This window comes from Oculina patagonica, chromosome 8 (genome assembly GCF_052425735.1).
Source record: "Oculina patagonica isolate OP01 chromosome 8, crgOcupat, whole genome shotgun sequence".
Taxonomy (NCBI): domain Eukaryota; kingdom Metazoa; phylum Cnidaria; class Anthozoa; order Scleractinia; family Oculinidae; genus Oculina; species Oculina patagonica.
This window is the reverse complement of record NC_135765.1, coordinates 25349695-25370683: the sequence shown is the minus strand read 5'-3', so window position 1 is coordinate 25370683 and position 20989 is coordinate 25349695. Positions and strand designations below refer to the sequence as shown.

Below are 20989 nucleotides of genomic sequence, written 5' to 3'. Positions count from 1 at the left end.
ATCGTTGCTTAAACAGGCCAGTACACCTGTAATTGGTCAAGGTCTCCTTTTCAGTGTTTTCCAATGACAACGTCAAAGCTTTTTTGGCCAAAAGAAAGGATATGAACTGAGTAGAAAGTAAGGAGAATAAGAAGGCAAAAAAAAAAAAAGGAAGCAAAAGGGGCAAAAAAAAAAAAATTGGAACGGTTCAGCAACAAAAAAAAAATATTTTTTTGGCTTATGCGCATGCACCAAAGTAAAATATTGTATGTTTTTTACACAGAATCTTTATCAAAATGTTGCTAAAGTGTAAAAAAGTGCTTTTTTAGCAAAGTTGAGGTAAAATCAAGACCATAGTACCAAACTTTCAAGTTAGCGGCTAAAAAAAAGCGTTTTTGGGGAACATTTGGGTGTCAAAGGGTTAACACATGATGTAAAAAGTATTTCTAATTCTTATAAATGTATTGGTGTCAATCTGGGGTAATATGACGGCATTAATTTTGTTTGATTTTTTTGACTGAAATAGTATAAAACTCTCTATAACAGACCTGGTGAAACCTGGTTGTTCACCAGGTTTTTTAGCCAAAACTCTACCAGGGCACACAAAAATGCATGAGGTTGATCCAATGCTTCACCAGGGAGGCCAATGATTTATCTAACCATATAGGTGTACCAAATATAATAAGCGACAAACCGATGAGTGGTGCTACATCTCTTGAAGTCCTGGATCAGTAACTTAGTTAAAACGGAAAATATAGACGGCAAACTGATCCTGACGGGTAAACGGTCAAAAGTAAACAAAGTGGATAAAACAAATACAATGTCTTTAAAAACTATGCCCTATGTTTTGATTTGCAACCCAAACCTTCCTTAGGGGCTGGGCAGAAAAAAGAAAAGAAAAGTAAAATGATCATACAAATAAAAAAAAATAGAATAGAATACTAAACAATAATTGGTTTTTAAAACTTATTAACAAGTGTCAGTGACGTGCTTCGTCACCTCTGTTTATACCAAGGAGAAGTAATCTTTTGGCTTTGGTAATTTAATGGGCTTCCCGAGCCTTCCTAACTTAATCACGTTTGCTACGTATAAGTTCAAGCGGGATGAGGTGAACGTTGCTGATTGAATGGCCAGGTTGGTTGAAATGAATTGATACTGGAGTAGGGTCGTACTTTTCTCTCATTTTTTCCGCCCAGCCCCTGAAGAAAGGGTTGTATTGCAAACCATCGTGGCAAAGTTTTTAAAGACGTCTTAGTTGTTTTATCCACTTTGTTTATTTTCGATCGCTTTAGCCGTCAGGATCAGTTTGCCGTCTATATATATGCGTACAAATGCAAAACTGTGTGTTTTTATATATGACAATTTAAGTATCATATTAAACTTTGAAAGCAAGTCAACTGAGGCAACTTCTACTATCACCAGTCAAAGCCACTGAAGCAATATTCTCAGAAGTAAAGCCTGGTTTTCACTAGCGAAGCAAGTGCAAGCGCAAGCACAAGCGCAAGGATAACAGTTCTTATTTCACCGTGAAAACAGCTTCGACGCAAGCAAAAGCACAGTCAAGCGCATTGCATTTTGATGCTTGTGCTTGTGCTTGCGGCAAGCACAAGCACAAGGGTCAAAATTTGTCCTTCTTGCGTGATGGCGCATGTGCTTGCATTTGTGCTTGCATCGCTGGTGAAAACCAGGCTTAAGTCTAGTCCACCAAAGTATAGAAATAATTTACCGCCTGTCCTTGCCATCTTATCAACTCGACCACAAGCAGTGGTCACGTGTTCACTAATTCTTTCATAAGGTGCTCACCACTTTGTTTGTCTAACTGGGCTAAGACTCCTAAGAGTGATCTTGTGAGACTTTCCAAGGCTTTTTTTTAGGTTTATCTTTGAGAAATCCAACAAGCGAGTCAAGCCAATCTATAACATCCAAACTCATTTTTAGCACCGCTATAACTAACCAGCACAAAGCCAGCCCATAACCAGGAAGTCCTGAACGTCTCGCGAACGAATTTAGACTTTTTCTTTATTCATTCGCAGATTTTGCATGATACTGATTGTTAAGTTTCTTCCGCATCTGATTTCGCTGGACATGACCACAAATGGGGTTGATAGACCCACACGATTTACCGTGGGGTCCAGAACCTTGATGTTTCGTTCACGACGAACGGTGAACCCGCAAAAGTGTGACAAAAAGAGAGACCCAAAAAAATAAGAACCTCTGGTCGCGGCGATTAAGAACCTCACTTCCATTTTATTTGAAGCAAGATATTTCGCCAGAGCGGTTTTTGGTGCTAGCATGCCTTTTTTTGGCGGGCGAGTGCTGGAGTTTTAGCCGCCATATTGGATTGAGAAGATCGAGGGAGACTGGTTTGAAAATGCGGACAAGGGAGGGTGGTAGGATGGAAAATTTGTTTCTGAAAACCCAAAGTTCTCCTTGTGGTATGCATTCTTTCAGGCGTAGACTCAAGAACACGGAATTTTGTGCTGAACGCATGCGCATATATGAAGTACACAAAGGCTATATATTTTCACTAAATCTTACTGAGAACTGGTTAAAACTCAACAAAATTGGGGTTTCGATTTATCGCTAAGTATTTACGAAAAAAAATTCGATGGTACTAGAAAAGAGTTAAATTTGAATGAAATATTCATCTATAAGCCGAGGCCGAGTGATCATCAACAAACGAAAATTATTAGCAAGCGTTTGTAATTTATTCTTGGTCATTACCTTTTATTTTAGTGGCGGCTCTTTAAAAACCATTTGGTTTAATGAAGCAACATTAGTCTTCTTAGTCTTCTTAATGTCTTCTTAACATTCATCTTAAAAAACACCACCTCAGTGACTGATGAAGTCTGGATGATATCAGACGTAATATTTCACGCTTTTAAATTTTATTTGCGCTCCGAGTTTAAAAACATTTTAAACCCCTTTTAATTAGGAATGAAGTTTTTATTCGCCTTTTTTTTTGATATTTAGGCTGGAACTCGTCGTCCATCGGCTCGCTCTGGAATATTATTTATTTGTCGGCGTACTGTGATCGTCTTTTGAACTGACGAGGGCATTCGAAATCCCGCATGTCTTAAACAATTTCCTTGCAAACTCTTCTACAATAATTATTTCTGCCTGAGACTGTTTCTGAGTCTGAGACTGTTCCTTTCCTTAAAGTTTAGTTAAATTGCAAAATCACTGCTAACGTGACTTTTCAAGAGAAGAAGGGTCAGGAATCGATCTTTTTGGCTTGTTGTGGCGACACCAGAAACTGACCAATCAGAAGCTGCTGTTCCCACGCGCTCGGTAAACATTGTAACACGAATTGACAGAAATCGGCTTGATGTAATATTCTTGTTCAAAACCGAAAACTTATAATACCACGACTTCTCCGCTAAAAGAAACCACTCCAGTAGAGTTTGATTGGATTCAGGCCCCGTTTACACGGGTCCGGACAAATTTTTGCACGGACGAATTTTGTACCTGGACCGCCTGTTTATATGGATCCGTGCAAATTTTGTTACAGATTGCAGTGGTGTTTACACGGAACCGTGCAAATTTTAGACCAGTCGCGGCATTTGAATGGCTTTTTTACGTCTCTGTTGTGATTGGTTATCGCTAATGTTTTAAGCCAATCATGTTGCAGCTAATGCAGCACGCGGCAAATCAAACATGGCGGCAGAAGCGGCAGAGAAGAACTTTACGTGATCTGATGAAGAAATTAATTTGTTGCTTAATGTAGTTATAGACTACATTAAGCAACAAGAAAAGCAGGGGAAGGAGTTGATTGGGAAACGGTCAGGAGCAAGTACGAAGACGTAACCAAAATGTTTTTGGAAAAGTACCCTCATAACGACAAGGAGAAATTCCCCCGACGTACCGATGCGTCAGGAAGCTTCAACAAAGACCGAATCCAAAACAAACTAAAACGGATCAAGTTAAACTTCAAATTTTTAAATTTTTAAAACAAAATGTAACAAAATAGGGGCATAATGAAACAAAATGTTTCATTTTTGCTAAGCAACCAGGCAAAATATAACTAGATTCCAGGCCTTAACCGCGCAATCTGTGCAAAAAGTTGCACGGTTCGGGTGTTTACACGAGTCCGTACGAAATATGGAACCGTGCCGGTCAAAAATTTGACCTGCTTTTTTCTCCCCCCTCCGTCTCCTCCGTTCCGCCGGTCCCGTTCGCGGTGCCGTCTGTCCCTTCCCCCGTTCGGGCCTCGGTCTGCTCTGCCCCTTTCGCGTCCCCCCTTCTCGCTGCCTTCTTCGCGCTGGTTCTTCTCGGTCTCCCGTTTTCTGCTCGTGTCCTGTCTCTCCCGGCTCTCTGGTGTGTGCCGTGCTGCTCGTCGCTTCTCGTCGTTGTGGGGCCTCGGTTGCCGCGGGTCTCCTTCGTGTGTCCTGTCTGTTTCGCTCCTCCGTGTGTTTGTGGTTCTCGGCTTGCCGGGGGGTGTCGCTCTGTCCACTCTGGTCTCGCTTTGCCGTTCGGTCCCCCCGCGGTTGTCGCGCCCCTAATATTATTATTTTGCCTAACCTTCAAAAAACAAAAAGGAAATATAAAAAGAAAGAAAACAATTTGCAACCGATGGGAACTCTATCACTTGCCCTTTCGGCCTGCTCTCGATGAGCAGCTAGATGACAATGGAACTAAGATAATGAAGTGAACTGAATAGTGGAAAGTTTAACATCATTTGTTTTAGCAAATCTCTATTTGTCAGTTTGTTGTTTTCGATTCTTGTTTCATAATAAATTTTCCGAGGTTAGTGGCTCATAGCCACTTTGAATAGTTATTATTTAAGTCTCCAGTGTGTTGAAACTTTTTAATATTACAGCTTTTATCCTCAAAAAGCCAAATTTAGAAGCGAAAAAACAAGCCTTGTATGCAATGAAGGGGAGTGGGTGGAGATACCGTATAAAAGATCAACGGGTGAAATGAGATTTTTCTTTTCCAAATGCGATAAAAGCTTTTTAAACCTGAGCAAGCCTATTTAATTAAAAATCCTTTTCAAGACATCCTCTAATACAATAAGCGATATTCACTACATTTGAAAAGATGTGTAATCGTTTGTATTTCGCACAGGCAACTTGATGACCCTCACAGAGATTTTGTTTATTACTGCAAACGATGTTAAACAAATTATCCCTTTGTATGAGTTATATTTATTATTTCTGAAGACTACTAAATGTGATGAAAACTTTACAGGTCAATTTCCTTTTAAAAATACACTTACATCGTTACCTTAAGAGAACATTGTTTTGTCTTCTCTTTAATATCTTTTTTATGCAGATTGTTTTCATGCCAGGTACATTATTTTCACGAGAGGACAAATGTTGAGGAATGGCGAAATTTGCAGCGAATGTTGTCGCCAGCATTTCTACAAATTTGGCAAAAATACCGGTGTTTGTAAATAGCATAAATATTTTTTGGAGAGTATGCAATTGAAATATCTTGAAGGCTCAACTTCCGAGGTGGCTGTGTGAAAAAGCAAAACAAGGAAACCATCGCTGAGATTTTTGGTAATTACTCCATAACTGGAGATCACCAAATGTGATAAAAAGCTCGTACAGACTAAGTTAATTAAATGCCTTTCACATCATCCCTTTAACAGTGTTCATCAACATTTGAAAGAAAAATCGCAATCTTTTGTATTTTAGTAGAAAATTATTTCCAATAGACCACAGGGTGACTCAGCAATAATCACTTTGTATGATCAACAACCGGTCGGTTTCGATTATTTTGCACGGAAGAACAGTCTATGTGTGTTCTCCGGAGATTCAACGTTGACTTCTATTTTTTGCTCATTGGTTGACAAAAAAGTTCCACAGTGTATTACATCCAATGTTCAACAAAATCTGAGGTGAGGGATGTTTGAGTTTATTTTTGATTCCAATACATAAAATTATGTTTATTTAACGTCCATGCAGTTTGTCAGGAGCCTGCCGGCTAACGGATATTTGTAAGGCCAAAGTACCTGGCCTTTACGGTCAGAAATTCGCATTAATGGATCGCCCTATATAAGCAAACTGTAAAGTGTTCGGTTTTGCGATTAGTACCAGTTAAAAGTATGAAAAGAAGACGGGAATAGTAGAAATGGTGGTTTCAATCGCAAAAATGCGTATTGACATCGGTAATATGCCATATGCCGTCCCAGTCGAGGTAGATGTCGTGAATGTTTTGAGGTCTGCTATTCGACCATCTTCTCGAACATCACTTCGTGGTGGCACAATGCCACTGAATTTTTAGAAGCATTTAGAGTATAGCTTTAACTACCAACAAGCCATAATTTAAACCAACTTTTCTTTTTCGTCTGAGATCAGAGTAGTTTCCTTGAATACAGGCCATTGCAGTCACCCTTACTTTGCATTAAATGTCCTGTGCTCATTATAATTTGCAAGCCGCCAGGAACGGATTTTTACCGGGCTCAAAGATAACGTGGATAATTAGTCTTTAAATAGCCCGAGATCCATTCTGGTAGGGGGTCCGAGGGCATCCGTTCCTCCTCCTAATGATCTTGAAAATCTAGACAAACTTCACTACTCGTCTTTAAGACCAACTAATTTTACTGCCTGTTTTAAGTCATCCTTTAGACCGAGTCCTTTTATTTTCCTTTTCCAAAGAGGATTTTGGCGCCTATTAGACTGTTTTGTTAACATCGCGATATGAGGACTTTTGTTAAAGATTCTAAGCCTTTTTGTCTTAGACATTCTCTTCGAGTAATTTATTCCGAGAAGCCTTAATTCTCCTGTAATAAGACCCAATTCAACACCTATTGCGTGACGAATTGTAGTTTGTAGGGTAATGAAATTTTTCACTCACTCAAGCACTACGGAAAGAAATTGGCAGGTGGAAGTCAAACATGAATTCCTAACATTAGAAAAAAAACTTCACTTGCCGGCTAGATCTAGTGGGGTTAATTCAGACAAACTTGAAAACTTCCCGTGCATTCCTTATTAACTTTCGCGATAAATGACTCCGGCCGCAATTTTTTGGATTTCCTCGTCAAAGTACTTTTAAATCAAAAAATAAATTTTCTACCTTTAACCTGTTGCCTTTTTCCTTTCTTTTCTTATGGCCAATAAATTAGCCTATTAATTTAAAAGTGGTGTTGATCCGTAAAAATTATGAGCTTGGAGCTAAACCTGTCTCATTCTTTGAGCCGCTTTGATTAGTTGACCAAGTAGTTCGATAAATGTGTTGAGAATAAGCAAGTTGATCTTGAAATTTAAGCACGGTTTCTATTTCTTCGACAAACGTTTCCATAGTTATTTCTTAAAAACAATAGACTGCACTCTCTAGGGGTTTACAGTCGTAATAAAACCACTTGAGAGAAAAGAATGTAAATCGCTTGCCTAACGGCTTGTGATTTACAAGATTTTCTCGTGTTCTTTCAGCATCCCGCGTAGTTTTATTACGCCAGTAACCCGCTAGAAAGTGCGGTATATTGCTTAGATAACGCCTGGGCCCTTCAATCATAGATATAGCTGCTGGTGGGTGTTTGTTTGCTTGTTTGTTTGGACTTAAAACTCTTTGTTTATTCAGTTTTAAGAATCAAACCTCGACTCCTTGCTGTTCATCAGCAAAAGTTTTAAAAAGTTATTGTCAAATATTAGGCGGTTCACCACAGGTTGGGTTCTAGTGAAATCTACGGTACTCTGTTTAACTGTTTATTTTGTTCTGTTTATCTCGCATAGTTATAATCGGCAATGATTTTATATTTATTTTCGTTACTCCAGAGAAGGATATATATCCAATCTAAGAACTTTCTGTAATAAATATGTTTATTTTTTACTTTGTTAATTACTTCCTTACGTTGTATATTTTTTTAATTCTTATGCATTTCATTTAGATATCGCAGAGCAATTATTTGAATTTAAAGTTCCCTTTTATCGGTAAGACCTTGCTACTTCCCAAAGGCTTACACGCATTGGAAAAGAAATTAAAAGTAAACTTGTTGCTCAGGGATATTCTTAACTGTTGATGAAATGTCTTTGTTATTCAACAGCTGGAAATAAGAAAAGATTCTTGAAAAAAATTTCGGGATATACTCTTCGTTACTCCGTCCCTTTTTATTCTATCCAGACCTTTTCAGCGAAAAAAAAGAAAAATAATCACCACTAACTTAAAATGATATAGACACATTGTCTTCTTCCATCACTAAAATGTATATATTTTTTCTGTCTACTGACGCAAGCACTCAGCCGCCAAAATGAGATAACGAGCTAGATTTTTTACAGCCGTCGTTTTAATTGGCCAGTGTTTTTACTCCATGCAGGTGCATTCCTTTTGTTTGGGGTTAATTCGACGTGGGGTGTCGCTTTCAGCTACAAAATACGCATTTATATCGCATGATCCGAGTACACGACGTTGCTGGTATCGTTTGATTGTATAAACACTGAACAGGGTTGGTAATGTTGAATCTAGATTTGTACGTTTCTCGTTGAAGGTATGGTGCTGTCTTTTCGTTACCCTACTTTCCCGTAGTAATTTATTGATTTCTTTGGTTTTATTTGCTTTGTTTAAAAGTTTAAACTTTATAGACATACGGCTTAACAATTGCAATTGAGGAGGTGGTTTCCGAACTTACAAATTTATCGGATACCGGACAAGTGTTATCACAGGGCATTTTAAAAAAAAATAACCCTACGAAATGTTTTAATGGGAATGATTAAGATAATTTGATACCTGAATAAGAACCCTGACTAAGTAATTTAAAATGTTTTAATATTTCTATGGATTAATATTATATGACAGCAAGTATAGGTGCTCATTGCTAGGTTTACATGTAAAAAGTTATCACTTGTATGCTCTGACCTAACGTTATCCTCGATTCAGTATGCAAACTTTGTTTCCTGCATGAATCTCTACAAATAATTGGTAAACATCTCAAATACAAAAATGACCTTTTTCATAGCTGATATTTTTTTCGATTAAACTATATTTGACATTTGGTAGAAATTCAAAAGCGATCTCTGAATAAAAATTTGATTAAAACAAGCTTTCGAATACCAGTCTTAGGTCTCGAGTTTGCTCGTTAAAGCCTACAGACTGGTAGTTGAAAGCTTGTTGTTATGACATTTTTAACCAGAGATCGCTTTTGAATTTTTACCAAATGTCTTACCCTGGTTACTCATCTATTTTTTAAATATATTTGACATATTAAACACAGTTTTCAATTGGACTACTTGTCGCCTTCACAAAACCATCTTCACTTTGAATGGTTATTTCAATTTTAATTGCACTAATGTTCACTAAATCATCATGAGCAGTCGTTTAAGCTTGCATGACTCGTCAAAAGAACCAATGAACTCGCGCTAGTCGCCAAAAATAGATAAATAAAAACGTTTTATTGGGATAGACTTAAACAGTTTTGTGCTCTCTAAAGATAGCTGAACCCTTCTGCGACAACATGGAGAAAAATGGTGACAACAGAGCCGCCAACGAGAAAACGTCTGCAAAAGAAAAGCCGGCATCAGTAAAGCGCCTGTTAGCCGACTTCTGTGGCTATACAACTGCGCATGGCCTCGGTCGACTCTCAGAGAGCAAGAACATATGCAGTCGTTTGATATGGAGCTTGTTTTGCATCGGAGCGTTCACGATGTTTGTGCTGCAAGTGTACAATTTGTTTGTCATATACCTGAGCCGTCCTGTGTCCACTGTAGTCAAAGTTGAACATGAAAGTGTAAGTATATAAAAAGTATTGGTTATCAGTTGCAAATGATAAATGCAATAGCCCAACACTTGCATTGAGCGAGCTTTGCTGCTCGTCCTATATCGCAACTGTCTTATCGCCCGATATTTCGGTGGCGAGAATTATTCAAATTTGAAGTAGTAAGTCTTGAACGTCGCCAACAGTGGTCGAAGGTGGTCGAAGGGCCTTTATTACAGCTCATGACGAAATCTCTAATTAATTATGAACTGTTATGAACCTGTCTTTTTCGGCAGTTCAGGAGGTAATTAGTGCAGTCGGTGGTGGCTGGAAGTTTGTAAATTGTATTACTGCTTTTAATCTACATCAATTTTTCCTCACTAAATTCGAACAGCTGTTAAGAAAATCGTGGTAATAACTACTTTTCTAAATATGATTCCACAGTCTCTAGACCCCTGACAGAGTCTTTGCGGAGGAGCTGAATTGAAAACAACGAGAAATTAAGCGAGAAATTCAAAAAATCGACAACTACCTTAAGTCCAAAATTGTGTTGCGCCCCATTGAGTTTAGATGGTAATTTGCACATTTTCCACTCCACTTATTTTATGGGGCTTCGAATATTTGCTTTTCGAAGGGTGTTTGTTGTTTTTATCTACTTTTTTCTTTTTCTTTTTTACCTATCTTCGTTTGGTTTCCCTCAACAACCCGATCACCTTATCAAGTATCGCTGATTTTTTTATTGTTGTTTTGTTTTCTCAGCGTGCTAAGTTTCCTGCTGTTACAATATGCAACATGAATATGCTGAGAGCAGGGGAGCTTCCTGACAGTTATATACAGGATATACTGGAAACCTTGACACCATACGGTAATATAGCCAGGAAAAAAACTCCAAAAAAAAACAAACCGTGACAACAACAACAACAACAACAACAACAACAACAACAGCAACACCAACAATTGACATGAATATATTTGGTTCTTTTTTGATTACCAAACGCGGTTGCAAAAATACAAAATGGAAAAAGGCAAAATCGAAAACGGCAAACAACAGATATAAACATCCCCTTATTATTTTGGAAATTAGAACATTTGTAACACATGCCTAGCACTACCAGCCCTGGCTAGAAGACTCGTTCTACATCTAACGGATTTTTTTTTTTTGTTACTGGGGGGGGGGGGGGGGGGGGGAGTTCATACTACGTAGAGCGATCTAGAGAAATATTTTGTTGTCTAAACATTACCTTAGTTTTTTTGTGTGAGGTGGGGCCCTCTGCATGTGGCCTATTGTAACTATGTTCATGAAAACTTGCTAGCCATCGTTCAGTCGCACTGGAGGTGTACTCTGTCTTAACATGCGTGGTGATCATTGTAGCATGAAGTGTCGGCAGCCCCCTCCCTCCAAATGAGGAGAAACGAAGCAAAACAACAACAACAACAACAACAACAACAACAAACAAACAAACAAACAAGAAAACAACAACTGCAATGCTCCAATACCTCTTGCAAATTATGTATGTCTTGAAGACACCGATTGCCATGAATAAAGGCTTGTGATTCTAAAATAATACTGGCCTTAACATCATACTACATCTCAAATCGTTTTATTTTATTTACACTTGGAATGCGTTTTGTAGCGAGTGCGTCTTCTGGAATCTGTTATAGAAAGAGTGCTTTTATTGTTTTCCCTGTGTCGTGTGGCCTTTTGGATTTTAACGTTTAACTTATTTTCAGACGTTCTATTATGGCTAGTCTAGTGTAGACAAATTCCTTTCAGGACTAAAATGAAAAATGCGTATCTTTCTTTAGCTCTGTTTTTGCCCCATACAATATCAAACATCTGTTTGTCATAGATTTATCTAGTATTTAACATTGATTAGTACTTGTATTTTGTTTTAAAGCAAATGAATCGTCTTTGAACGAGCAAGCCAATAACACATCATCCAATGCGAGCCTTTCGGCAGACGATGATATATACTTCGAGTCTTCTGGAGAGGAACAGTACATTGATGATGAAGAGTCTGGCTATTTTGGAAGTTCAACGGAGGAAGCCAAAGAGATCGAGAGTCAAATTGAAGAAGCTCTACTTGCCAAGGTTGCAAAAGAGAATGACTCGATGCTGTTTGCGCTGGGGCATCAGTTCAAAGACTTCGTGTTTCAGTGCTCTTTCAGAGGATATGATTGCAGGTAATTTATTCATCCTACTTATAAAAACAGCTCGAGTCTTCATGATACTTGGATATGATATCTAGAGTTTGGTAATAAATTAGCAAAATGCATGTTTGGTAAAATTGACGCTTTGCCTTGATGTTCTGTACGTACTAATTGTCATTTCATTTGAAGGAGAGTTTATCCTTACCCGTGATTTCGTGTCGCCCCCGGTGGCTCTCTGTCGAGCCAAAGTGGTCAAATAATCCGACGCACTACAAATGTTTTATTCGTACACATAAATCGGTTGCTATAAACAAAATAAAAATACAGTTTACATTACGGCTGAAAATTGCTTTCGTGCTTCGTGCTGTTATGTTAACTCGTGGACACCTAGGACCTGACGAATATTTGATTAATGACCCGATGTGGCATTTCTAGCTGTTATATCCAACTGGCGCGAAGAACAAATATTGGTAATATTCCCAGTACCTCGATTTTCAGTTATCCCAACTTTGCGTTTTTCAAATGTTACCATACTTGGCGCTTTCGATTTTGCTCATACTAGCAGCATGTAGGACGTATGTCATATAAGAACCCGACAAATGTCGACTAAGCTCGCCACGTTGGACTCTCCTATAGCTCAGTGGTTACATCAGAGCATCCAATGAGACCATGGGTTTGGGAACAAGAATTTGTCTTTGTCTTATGGTCGTGACTAACTAATTACACAGTTAGGCTAAAATGTAGTTCAAAAATCTTTGAATTATATTTTCAGCCTTCATTATACACGAAATTTTAACAAGCAAATATTATGACAGAAATTACAGTTATTAGCTACAGTAACTTGTTATCATATAGCATTTTTATTTTGAAAATATTCCTCGCAGGAACTATACAAGATATTGGCATAATTTCTGGGACTTTCGCTTTGGGAATTGTTTCACCTTCAATGGCGGAATAAACGACTATGGCGAGAGTCAGAAAGTTTTACAGTCTTTCAATACTGGACCTGCCGGAGGTAAGAAACTATTAGTGTCAAGTTAGCGATTAGGTTGGGTTGTTTGTAAACCATAATTATATGGTGTATATAAAATTACTTATAACACAGTCGGTCTCTAAAGTTTTTCAAAGAAGCCCATCCCATTCTCGCTTTATAACTAAAATTGGTGTGTATAATACCTCAATGATACGTGTCCGTACGGCCAATACAGTTAGGAAAATATAACAAAAACAAATAAAATAAACCAGAAAAGAAAGGGAAAAAGAAGCATTTACTCTCGGTTTTCTTATCTGCTGCTAGGTTTCAATACTGTTTGGGGAGAAAAAACATAAGTAAAAAACAAATCAAAGCAAAGCAAATAAACAAACAAGTAAAAAACAAACAAACATGTGAAACAAAACAAAGACAGTTGCAAAACAAGATAACACCAAAACTAACAACAACAGTAACGAGCATAAAAAAGAACATTTTGGAGATGTTTTTTTTACATGTTAGTCACACAAAGGTTAAAACATGTTTTGTGTTCATGTTAATATTTTGTTGTGTTCGTTGCTTACGCTTGTGATCTATTTCCAGGTCTGAAGTTAAAGCTGTTCATAGAGCAGTCACAATACATTGCAGAACTGTCTCACACAGCTGGGGCAAGAGTCGTGATTCATGATCAAGGACAAATGCCGTTTCCAGACAATGAAGGGCACGATGTTTTGCCGAGCCGTTCCACTTCAATTGCAATAAGAAAGGTATAACGTTATTACACGAATGTATTTAGTTAGGCCTCACTTTGTTCCCTTTAATTTCGGTTTGGCCTACCTGCCACCGAAAACGAAACTTTCCGAAAACGCTTTACAGAGTGGGGAAATTTAAAGGAAACCATTCTCGACACCGAAGTACTAAAACTGGCAAATTGGAAATTGTTAGACCACCTTTACAAGAAAAGAATTGTAAATATTACCTATCAAACGTTTTACAAGAAAGCTCCAGCTGGCATAAACTCTCTATTTACAAGACACGTTTCACTGAGAAATCATAGAAACAACCTGAAATTCTTATTTCAACGACCCAATACTGACTTTCTCCGTTATTCATTTTCACATCGTGTGCCAATTCTTTGGAATAACCTGTCCCTACACTTAAAAAAACAAACCAAATCTAGGCTCTTTTAAAGTTGCCCTGAAAGAAAAATCTGATTTTTTAGACAAAGTTACCTTTAACGGACTATCTGGAACAAAAAAAAAAACAACACACTGTTAATTGTGTATATAAAAATTCTATTATAGTTAATTTTTCAGTATAATTACTTTATTTTTATCCATTTTACAGGTTATTGTAAAGGTTTTAGATTTAAATTTATGTGGTTGGCTCAAGCGTCCCTCGTCCTTGCCACGTGACTTTCTGCCAGATCAGTTTGATGTTTAATTTTGAAAGTCAAGTTTCATTCCAACGCTAGGTTCTTTTTCGCATATATATGTGACCCTCCACGGGAAAGCATGGACAAAGGTGATAGCACGCTCACGGCACGCTGAAATTGGTTTTAGCACGCTTAAAGCGTGTTCAAGAACACACTGCATTAGGAAACTCCTTTGTTTCATATAACAATAAGGCGTGCACATATGAACAATGCAGTCAAACAAAGACCATTTGAGTGCTGCCCAATTAACACCGCGTTTCCAAGTATATTACTCCCAATGTTGATAAGTTTGCACCATGTTTTTCTTGTTCTAGACTGTTGTTGAGCGGGTGGACCCATTTGGCAATGGAAGTTGCATTTCAGAAGACGACTTCAAAGATAAAAATATATACGCGAAGAAGTTTAATACATCATACTCTCGACAGGTAAGTACAGAATAAAGGTTAGCTGATGCACTTCACGATACGCTTTTTGATCTCATACATTTACTGTAATTTGAAAAAGCTTACCTCGGCTTGATTCAACTGATCGCGTAAAAAAGCTTCATAAAATACTAAATTTCAAATCTTATGATCCCGAACTGTGATTAACTGTAAGCCACATAAATGAAGTTCACTTAACATTAATCGTTTGTGTAGTGTTTTGTGATTTGATGGGTTTTTGAGGCTTTAATGGAGTGATCTTAATTCCTTGCTTGCCGCCGTCGCTTCGCCTCGATATCTCGAATAACTATTGGTAATTTAAAAGAATAACTAATGGACATAGTTTTTCGTTTATCCCATTATATCTATTTGAATCTTGTAAACAGGCTTGCTTGAATTCATGTCTCGCTAACAAACAGATTTTGGAATGCGGATGTGCCGAAGCTCAATTTCCTGCTGACGCAGAAATATGCGATATAACAAACTCCAGCACAGGTAAATACCTTTAGCTGGTGTGAATGACGTTGTCTTTTGGTTCTTTCTTTTTTTGATGTATGCTGAGCCTGTTACTTGGCTCATCACTGTTGACAGTCTTACATTTTATATAAAGTGAAGTAGAAAAAGAACAAAAATTATCAAGATTCAAATGAACCTAAAATGTTAAAGAGTTGGACATACTTTTAGTTGAAAATGTATGCAAATGAAATAAGCTTTATATCTCTTTGAGATAGGTAGTGGGACAAAGGAAACGAACAGTTAAATGAACATAACATAATAAACCATCCCGATTAGCAGGGGGCAGACAAGTTGGCTTTATACAAAGTGTGACTGAAGATTTGACCTCGGGACAACCTGGAAACAAATCCAGCTTGTGGGAGGGCGGCGGGTTTGACCCCGGGATCTTCGGATTACAACACCAGCGCCCAAAACCGCTCGACTGCGATGCCTGGTAGTCTTTGAAACAGCAATTAGTAGTAGTACTTTATTCGCAAATTATTTCTTTTTGTCGTTTTTTTTTTTTATGACATGACGAGTACTGATTTGTTATTCTATACTTCTTGTCCATTTTTCTAGCAAAGTGTTTGGATTCTTTACTTCGCGATCTACTATCAGGAGAACTAAACTGTGAAGCAAATTGTCCGACTCCATGCAGGTAAGTTATCGAAACCCCTGTATGTATTTCCCTGTGTTTTTTTTTTTTTTTTTCAATTTAATGATATAGTATTTATTGTGCAAAACAGGCTTTTTATATATATCTCTCGGAATAAAAGTGCACAGAAAACAACAACAACAACAACAACAACAAAGTTGTTATTTACCAAGGTAAATTGACTTTTTGACAAATATGTGCCAGGTTGAGCCAATCAGGCGTCAAGTTAGATATTTTTAGCGGAGTGTGTGATCAGAATTTGAGACTGCTGATATTGTTGCTATTGTCGTTATTTTTTTTTTTCTACTAATTGACAATGTTTGTGAATGAGTGTTTTGATCTCTTTATCATTTTCTTTTTCAGCGAAGTTCTTTTCAGAACCTCACTATCAATGGGCGAATGGCCTTCTTTTGGATATGAAGTAATTAATAAGAATGTTTGTAATTAACATAAAAAGGCGCTTTTTTCACAGAAGATAACATTATCTTCCTGTTTGAAAGTGCGTGGGTACTCATGAGTGGGGAAGTTTATTTTCTTGGGGGAGGGGGGGGGGTCCTTGATTGTGGATGGTAATGTTAGTAAAGGTCTCGTGTCAACGACGGCCGGCAGACAGATTTAATCTACTTCAACCCCAGACGCCTCATCAACAGCTACTCGTTGTCGCGGATTTGCCACTCGCGCGTGTGTTTCCTTGCAGACTATTTCAATTATTTAAACTAGGGATGAAATGTTTGAGACGAATTAAACCCTCAGGTATACGAATTATTCGTCTACCTGAGGCGGATTACTCGTCAGCTTACGATTATCTCTTTTAAAATCCATAATTCTGGAATCTGTTTCTATATGTTATCCTTTCGAACACTCGCGCGCGGCCCTCCAAAAAAAGCAAGGGTCAATGTCTTAAAGGGGTTCAGGGCTTCAGCCCCCCCCCCCCCCCCCCAAAGAAAAAAAAAAAAAGAAAAACAACAACAACTCCAGGGATCTGAGCCTCTCAAACTCAAAACATGGCTCAGGGCTCTGTTGTTAACATTCTCAGCGCTTCAAGCTTATAAGCAAAAGGTTCCAAGCAGAAAAAAGGATGGGACTCCAGCTCCGGCCATCACCCCTTGCGGACCTAGTTTCAGTGCTACGTGCATAATGCCTTTCTATTGAAATCCATCTTTCCACGCGTACGCGCTAATTATAAACCAACAAGACGGATCGAAATCCGCCAATCACAGCCCAATAGCTTTACCTTCTGAACTTTTGGGCTCATTTGCATAAATCAACACCGGTATGCATCGAGTTTGATTGGCTCATTTCAATCAGTGCATCAAAAGACGATGTCGAAAGATGGATTAAGAAAGATCAGCACTATATGCATGTAACACTGAAAGGAACCAATTACGAATTTAAGTTTAATGTTATTTTGTTGTTTGCTTGTTTGTTTATTTCTCTTTTTAGGAAATTCTTGAGCAACGAGTACAAGATAGAGAAGTGTATACGTCTGAGGGAGATTTTGGTTACTACCTTAGGTAAGTACAAATAAGTGAAAATAAGTATATAAATATGGCTCAATATCATTTACGACTATGAAAAGATGCAACCTAATTCAATAATTCAAAGGACTACCTGAAGGATTTATGTTATATCTTGTTTTTCAGCGAGAATTTCCTTCAAGTAAGAATATTCTTTGAGCAGCTCAACTTCGAAAGGGTCGTCGAAAGTGTTAGCTATCAGGTAACAAAAATATACAAGATCCTGATTTAAGAATTGATTGGAAAGGGTGAGAGGCGAGAGGGTCGGGCTTCCTTAAAGAAAGCATCTTCATAGAAGATTCTTTCTCTCTTCTAGAGAAAAAAAAAACACAAACAAACAAACTCACTATTGCATTAACCCTATTCAGACCGGGCTTTTTTGGACCTTCTCAGACCGGGGGGGGGGGGGGGGCTTCGGAAGCCCCCCTATGTCACTTCCAGAATATTTAAGCAATCACCATGAAACTTATAGGATGTATTGTACGTCCAAAACGCTTTCTTTTGGTATACGACACGTGGGATGGTGACGTCACATCACGTGACAATTACATTATGATGTCAAAACAGCCGCCATCTTGGATCCGCCATCTTGGATTTCAAATTTTTTCCAAAATGCCAGAAAACCACCCAAAATCATTGCAAAGTACTCAAAATGAATAAAAATGTGCTTTAAAGCCGTAAAAATGTAAATATAATGCCATTTAAGTTGATTTTTATTAACAGAAACACGCAAAATTACAAATTTGGGAAAACATGCCTGACAAAATGCCGTTGCCATGGTGATGTCAAGTTCCTGACACATCATCCAACCCTACCAAATTGTTGCCAGATAAATTTTAGGAAAACTCAGAAAGTTTGGCAGCGTTTGGTTAAATCTTAAAAAAGTATAAAAGTTCAAAGTCAGCGCGGGCCTCAAAAGCCCCCCCCCCCCCCCCCCGGTCTGAATAGGGTTAACGGGGATTTTCGATTCCGCCGTTTCTCACAGAAAGGGGGATAAACGGCGATGGTGTTGGCCGGCCTTTTTGTACTATTCATACGTGGAGAAACTGCGATTACGAGAGATTAGGCTTTGCTATCAATGATTGATTCCGTCAAAATCGTCTCCCATGTATAGCTTTTTGCCTCTGTCCTACATCTAGGTGCGGGCAGTACACAGCACTTTTTAGTGCTCAATCGTTGACATAACGTTCACAAGGACAATGTCTTCTTTTTTCTGCGAACAGTCATCTTGGTGAAGCACTACTAAGAGCACTAAAGCAACGCTTTTGCACTACATTTTCTATTAGTTGTAACGATTTATCGTAGAAAACTTGCTATTTTTAACATTGTTATAGCTCATTTTAATTATTTATTATTTTTTTTCTTCTTTTTTTCCAGAGAGTAAACCTCGTTGCAGACATCGGAGGACAATTGGGACTGTGGATTGGTATTTCAGTTCTGACGTGCTGCGAGTTGTTTGAGCTTATCCTCCTGATAATCAGGAGTGTTTTCACAAAGATGTTCTCGAGTAACGTCATACACGTCAAACCTGCTTCAAACTAAACTGGGGAAGATATTGGCTCATTGCCCTACATACATTATCAAACATTCGAATGAACATGCCACGTGCCATCAAATTAATCCTCGGAGATACAAGTCTGTAAATAATGATACCCCGAAGTTGTACGAGGCTTGGGGCGGGGGTTGATGAATCACCATTTTACATTAGTTACATATTACAGTAGTTCATTCGAAAACCATTGAATGACCATAAGTAGCTTAGAGACAAACAATAACCACACAAAAAACAGTTTTACAGCCCTGACTTAAATATATCTAGAAAAATACATTAGGCTTCAACGTGAACGAACCAAAGTCATACTTATGCCATTAGTTCATTCCTTCAAGCCAAATATGTTGTTTTTATTTCGTAGATTATACAGTAGATCACCAGGTCTTACTCGTTTTCGCTATCTTTTAAAGGGAAATTTATATTATATTAGACATACGTTAGACTAACATGAGGTGTGAATTACTCTGCTTACTGCTGTAAATACATATTGTAACGCCCTTTGCATAATGTTTGTATCTTAACTTGTATAAATTAGAAATATGTAACTTATCAACTAAAATATTGTTGGTTGGGCATAGTCTATAAAATATAATAAAAATTGAGCAAGTCTTTAAAACGAACTCTTGTTTTAAACGAGTACGAGTATGGCTTTCTTTCGCCTTCTTTCTGTGGCGAGGTTTAAGAAATAGAAATTGGAATTGCCCCATCGTAACATGCCAAGAACAGCTTACTACATTGCGAGGTATAACTAGAATGTCCCGTACACCAGGCGTGTTATCTTGGCCGTGCCCATTTTTCTTGACACGCTACACGCGATTTATTAAAATGCACAGCCGCATTTTTCTTCCGTACGGTGGATAAGAGGATATTAATGCTACACTAGGAAGTTCGCCCCTATGACTTTTTTGCATCTCTTTTTTTTACACTTTCTATATTTTTTTCTTGACGCATAGCTAGAAACAAAACTTAACACTATCGAAAACGAATATGAACATTATATAATTTTATACTGAACAATAGGCCGATCTACCAAGCGCTCCCATTGGTTTAGACAGCACGCTTTATGGAAGTACAAAGCACAAGCTGGCGAATGCTTTTGCTATCGTTGCTCTTGCTACCGTTTCGTGTGCAGACGTTGCTTTCAGATCTTTACATATCTCACTTTTTTTTTCGCAAACCAAAGATAGATTTCACGAATAAAATAGTAGAGCTCTACCACAAAATTAATAAGAATATCTTTAGTGGCACATGCTTTTATTGAAGGAATTCAGACAGACACAATATTTTATTTCATTTGAAAAAAAAAAAGAAAGGAAAAACAAACACTGGCTGCGGTCTGATCTATAGTTAGCTATTTCTGTAATGTGACCGCTTCTCTGTTCAGCCTAACTATAGTTAGAAATTTTACGCTTCGCTGATCCAAAACAATACAGACTGACTATAGTTATACCCAAGCAGTGTTTATGGGTTAGTCTTAAGTTTGCAAACGAAAAACCAATCAGAATGCGACAGTTCTTTTCGCACGTGCGATATGAACATAAATATGCAAAACAAAGCGTGAAGGGAACGAAAAAAACAACATGCCAAAAAATTACATATCACCAATGTTAGCAAAAATAAAGCTTAAATTATTCGGCATCTAGCATCCTTACTTCATCTTATTTCTTCAACGCCGAGATGCCGTGCAAACATAGAAAAAAAAATAAAGGAACAACTAGACACAGATCAACAACAAGGGCTGTCATGAATTAATTTAAATTCTAAATTATTCAAAAGCTAATCAGAACTAACTATAGTTAACTGCATTGGTGTGACCGCAAAGTGTACCGAAAGCACTAACTGTAGTTAGGTATGACGTCACATAACTTGAGACCAACTATAGTAAAACTTTAGTTACGTCGTAGGTGTGACCGCAGCCATTGTAACGGACGCATATACGCACGTGCCGTAACGTCGTTCCGCGCATGTAACCAAGGAATAAATTTGTTAAAAGGCAGTTTCTCAACAACTGTTAGTAGGACTTTATTGATGAAACCAATTCAACCTGTCCTTGTTTTATTTTGTTATAAAGAACTCAAGGAAGTGACGAGAGCATTCAAGGAGTAGGGAGAAACACGTGTCTGCCTCGTAGCCTGTTCCACGCGTTCGGTTAGCTGGGAAGCAGAGCAAAGAACGGCGT

The 20989-nt window shown here is 38.0% G+C and overlaps 1 protein-coding gene across 1 annotated transcript; it reads left to right on the top strand.

Moving 5' to 3' along the window:
• The first annotated feature begins 8335 nt into the window (after positions 1 to 8335).
• On the top strand, positions 8336 to 19326 carry LOC144662933 (epithelial sodium channel subunit alpha-like). The gene is made up of 13 exons (XM_078523867.1): positions 8336 to 8410; positions 9350 to 9646; positions 10373 to 10478; positions 11512 to 11797; positions 12649 to 12779; positions 13338 to 13501; positions 14484 to 14594; positions 14978 to 15086; positions 15666 to 15744; positions 16105 to 16162; positions 17185 to 17255; positions 17385 to 17460; positions 18636 to 19326. The coding sequence occupies exons 2-13, from the start codon at positions 9374 to 9376 to the stop codon at positions 18798 to 18800; spliced, it is 1629 nt and encodes a 542-aa protein (XP_078379993.1). The 5' UTR covers positions 8336 to 8410; positions 9350 to 9373; the 3' UTR covers positions 18801 to 19326.
• The last annotated feature ends 1663 nt before the right edge of the window (positions 19327 to 20989 follow it).

What these genes read in the sequence shown, in the direction of transcription:
- LOC144662933 (XM_078523867.1), top strand. Translation starts at nt 9,374, where the DNA reads ATGGAGAAAAATGGTGACAACAGAGCCGCCAACGAGAAAACGTCTGCA. An exon ending in CTTCAATTGCAATAAGAAAG is followed by an intron (nt 13,502 to 14,483) that starts GTATAACGTTAT and finishes TTCTTGTTCTAG; the next exon opens with ACTGTTGTTGAGCGGGTGGA. An exon ending in TCGAAAGTGTTAGCTATCAG is followed by an intron (nt 17,461 to 18,635) that starts GTAACAAAAATA and finishes CTTTTTTTCCAG; the next exon opens with AGAGTAAACCTCGTTGCAGA.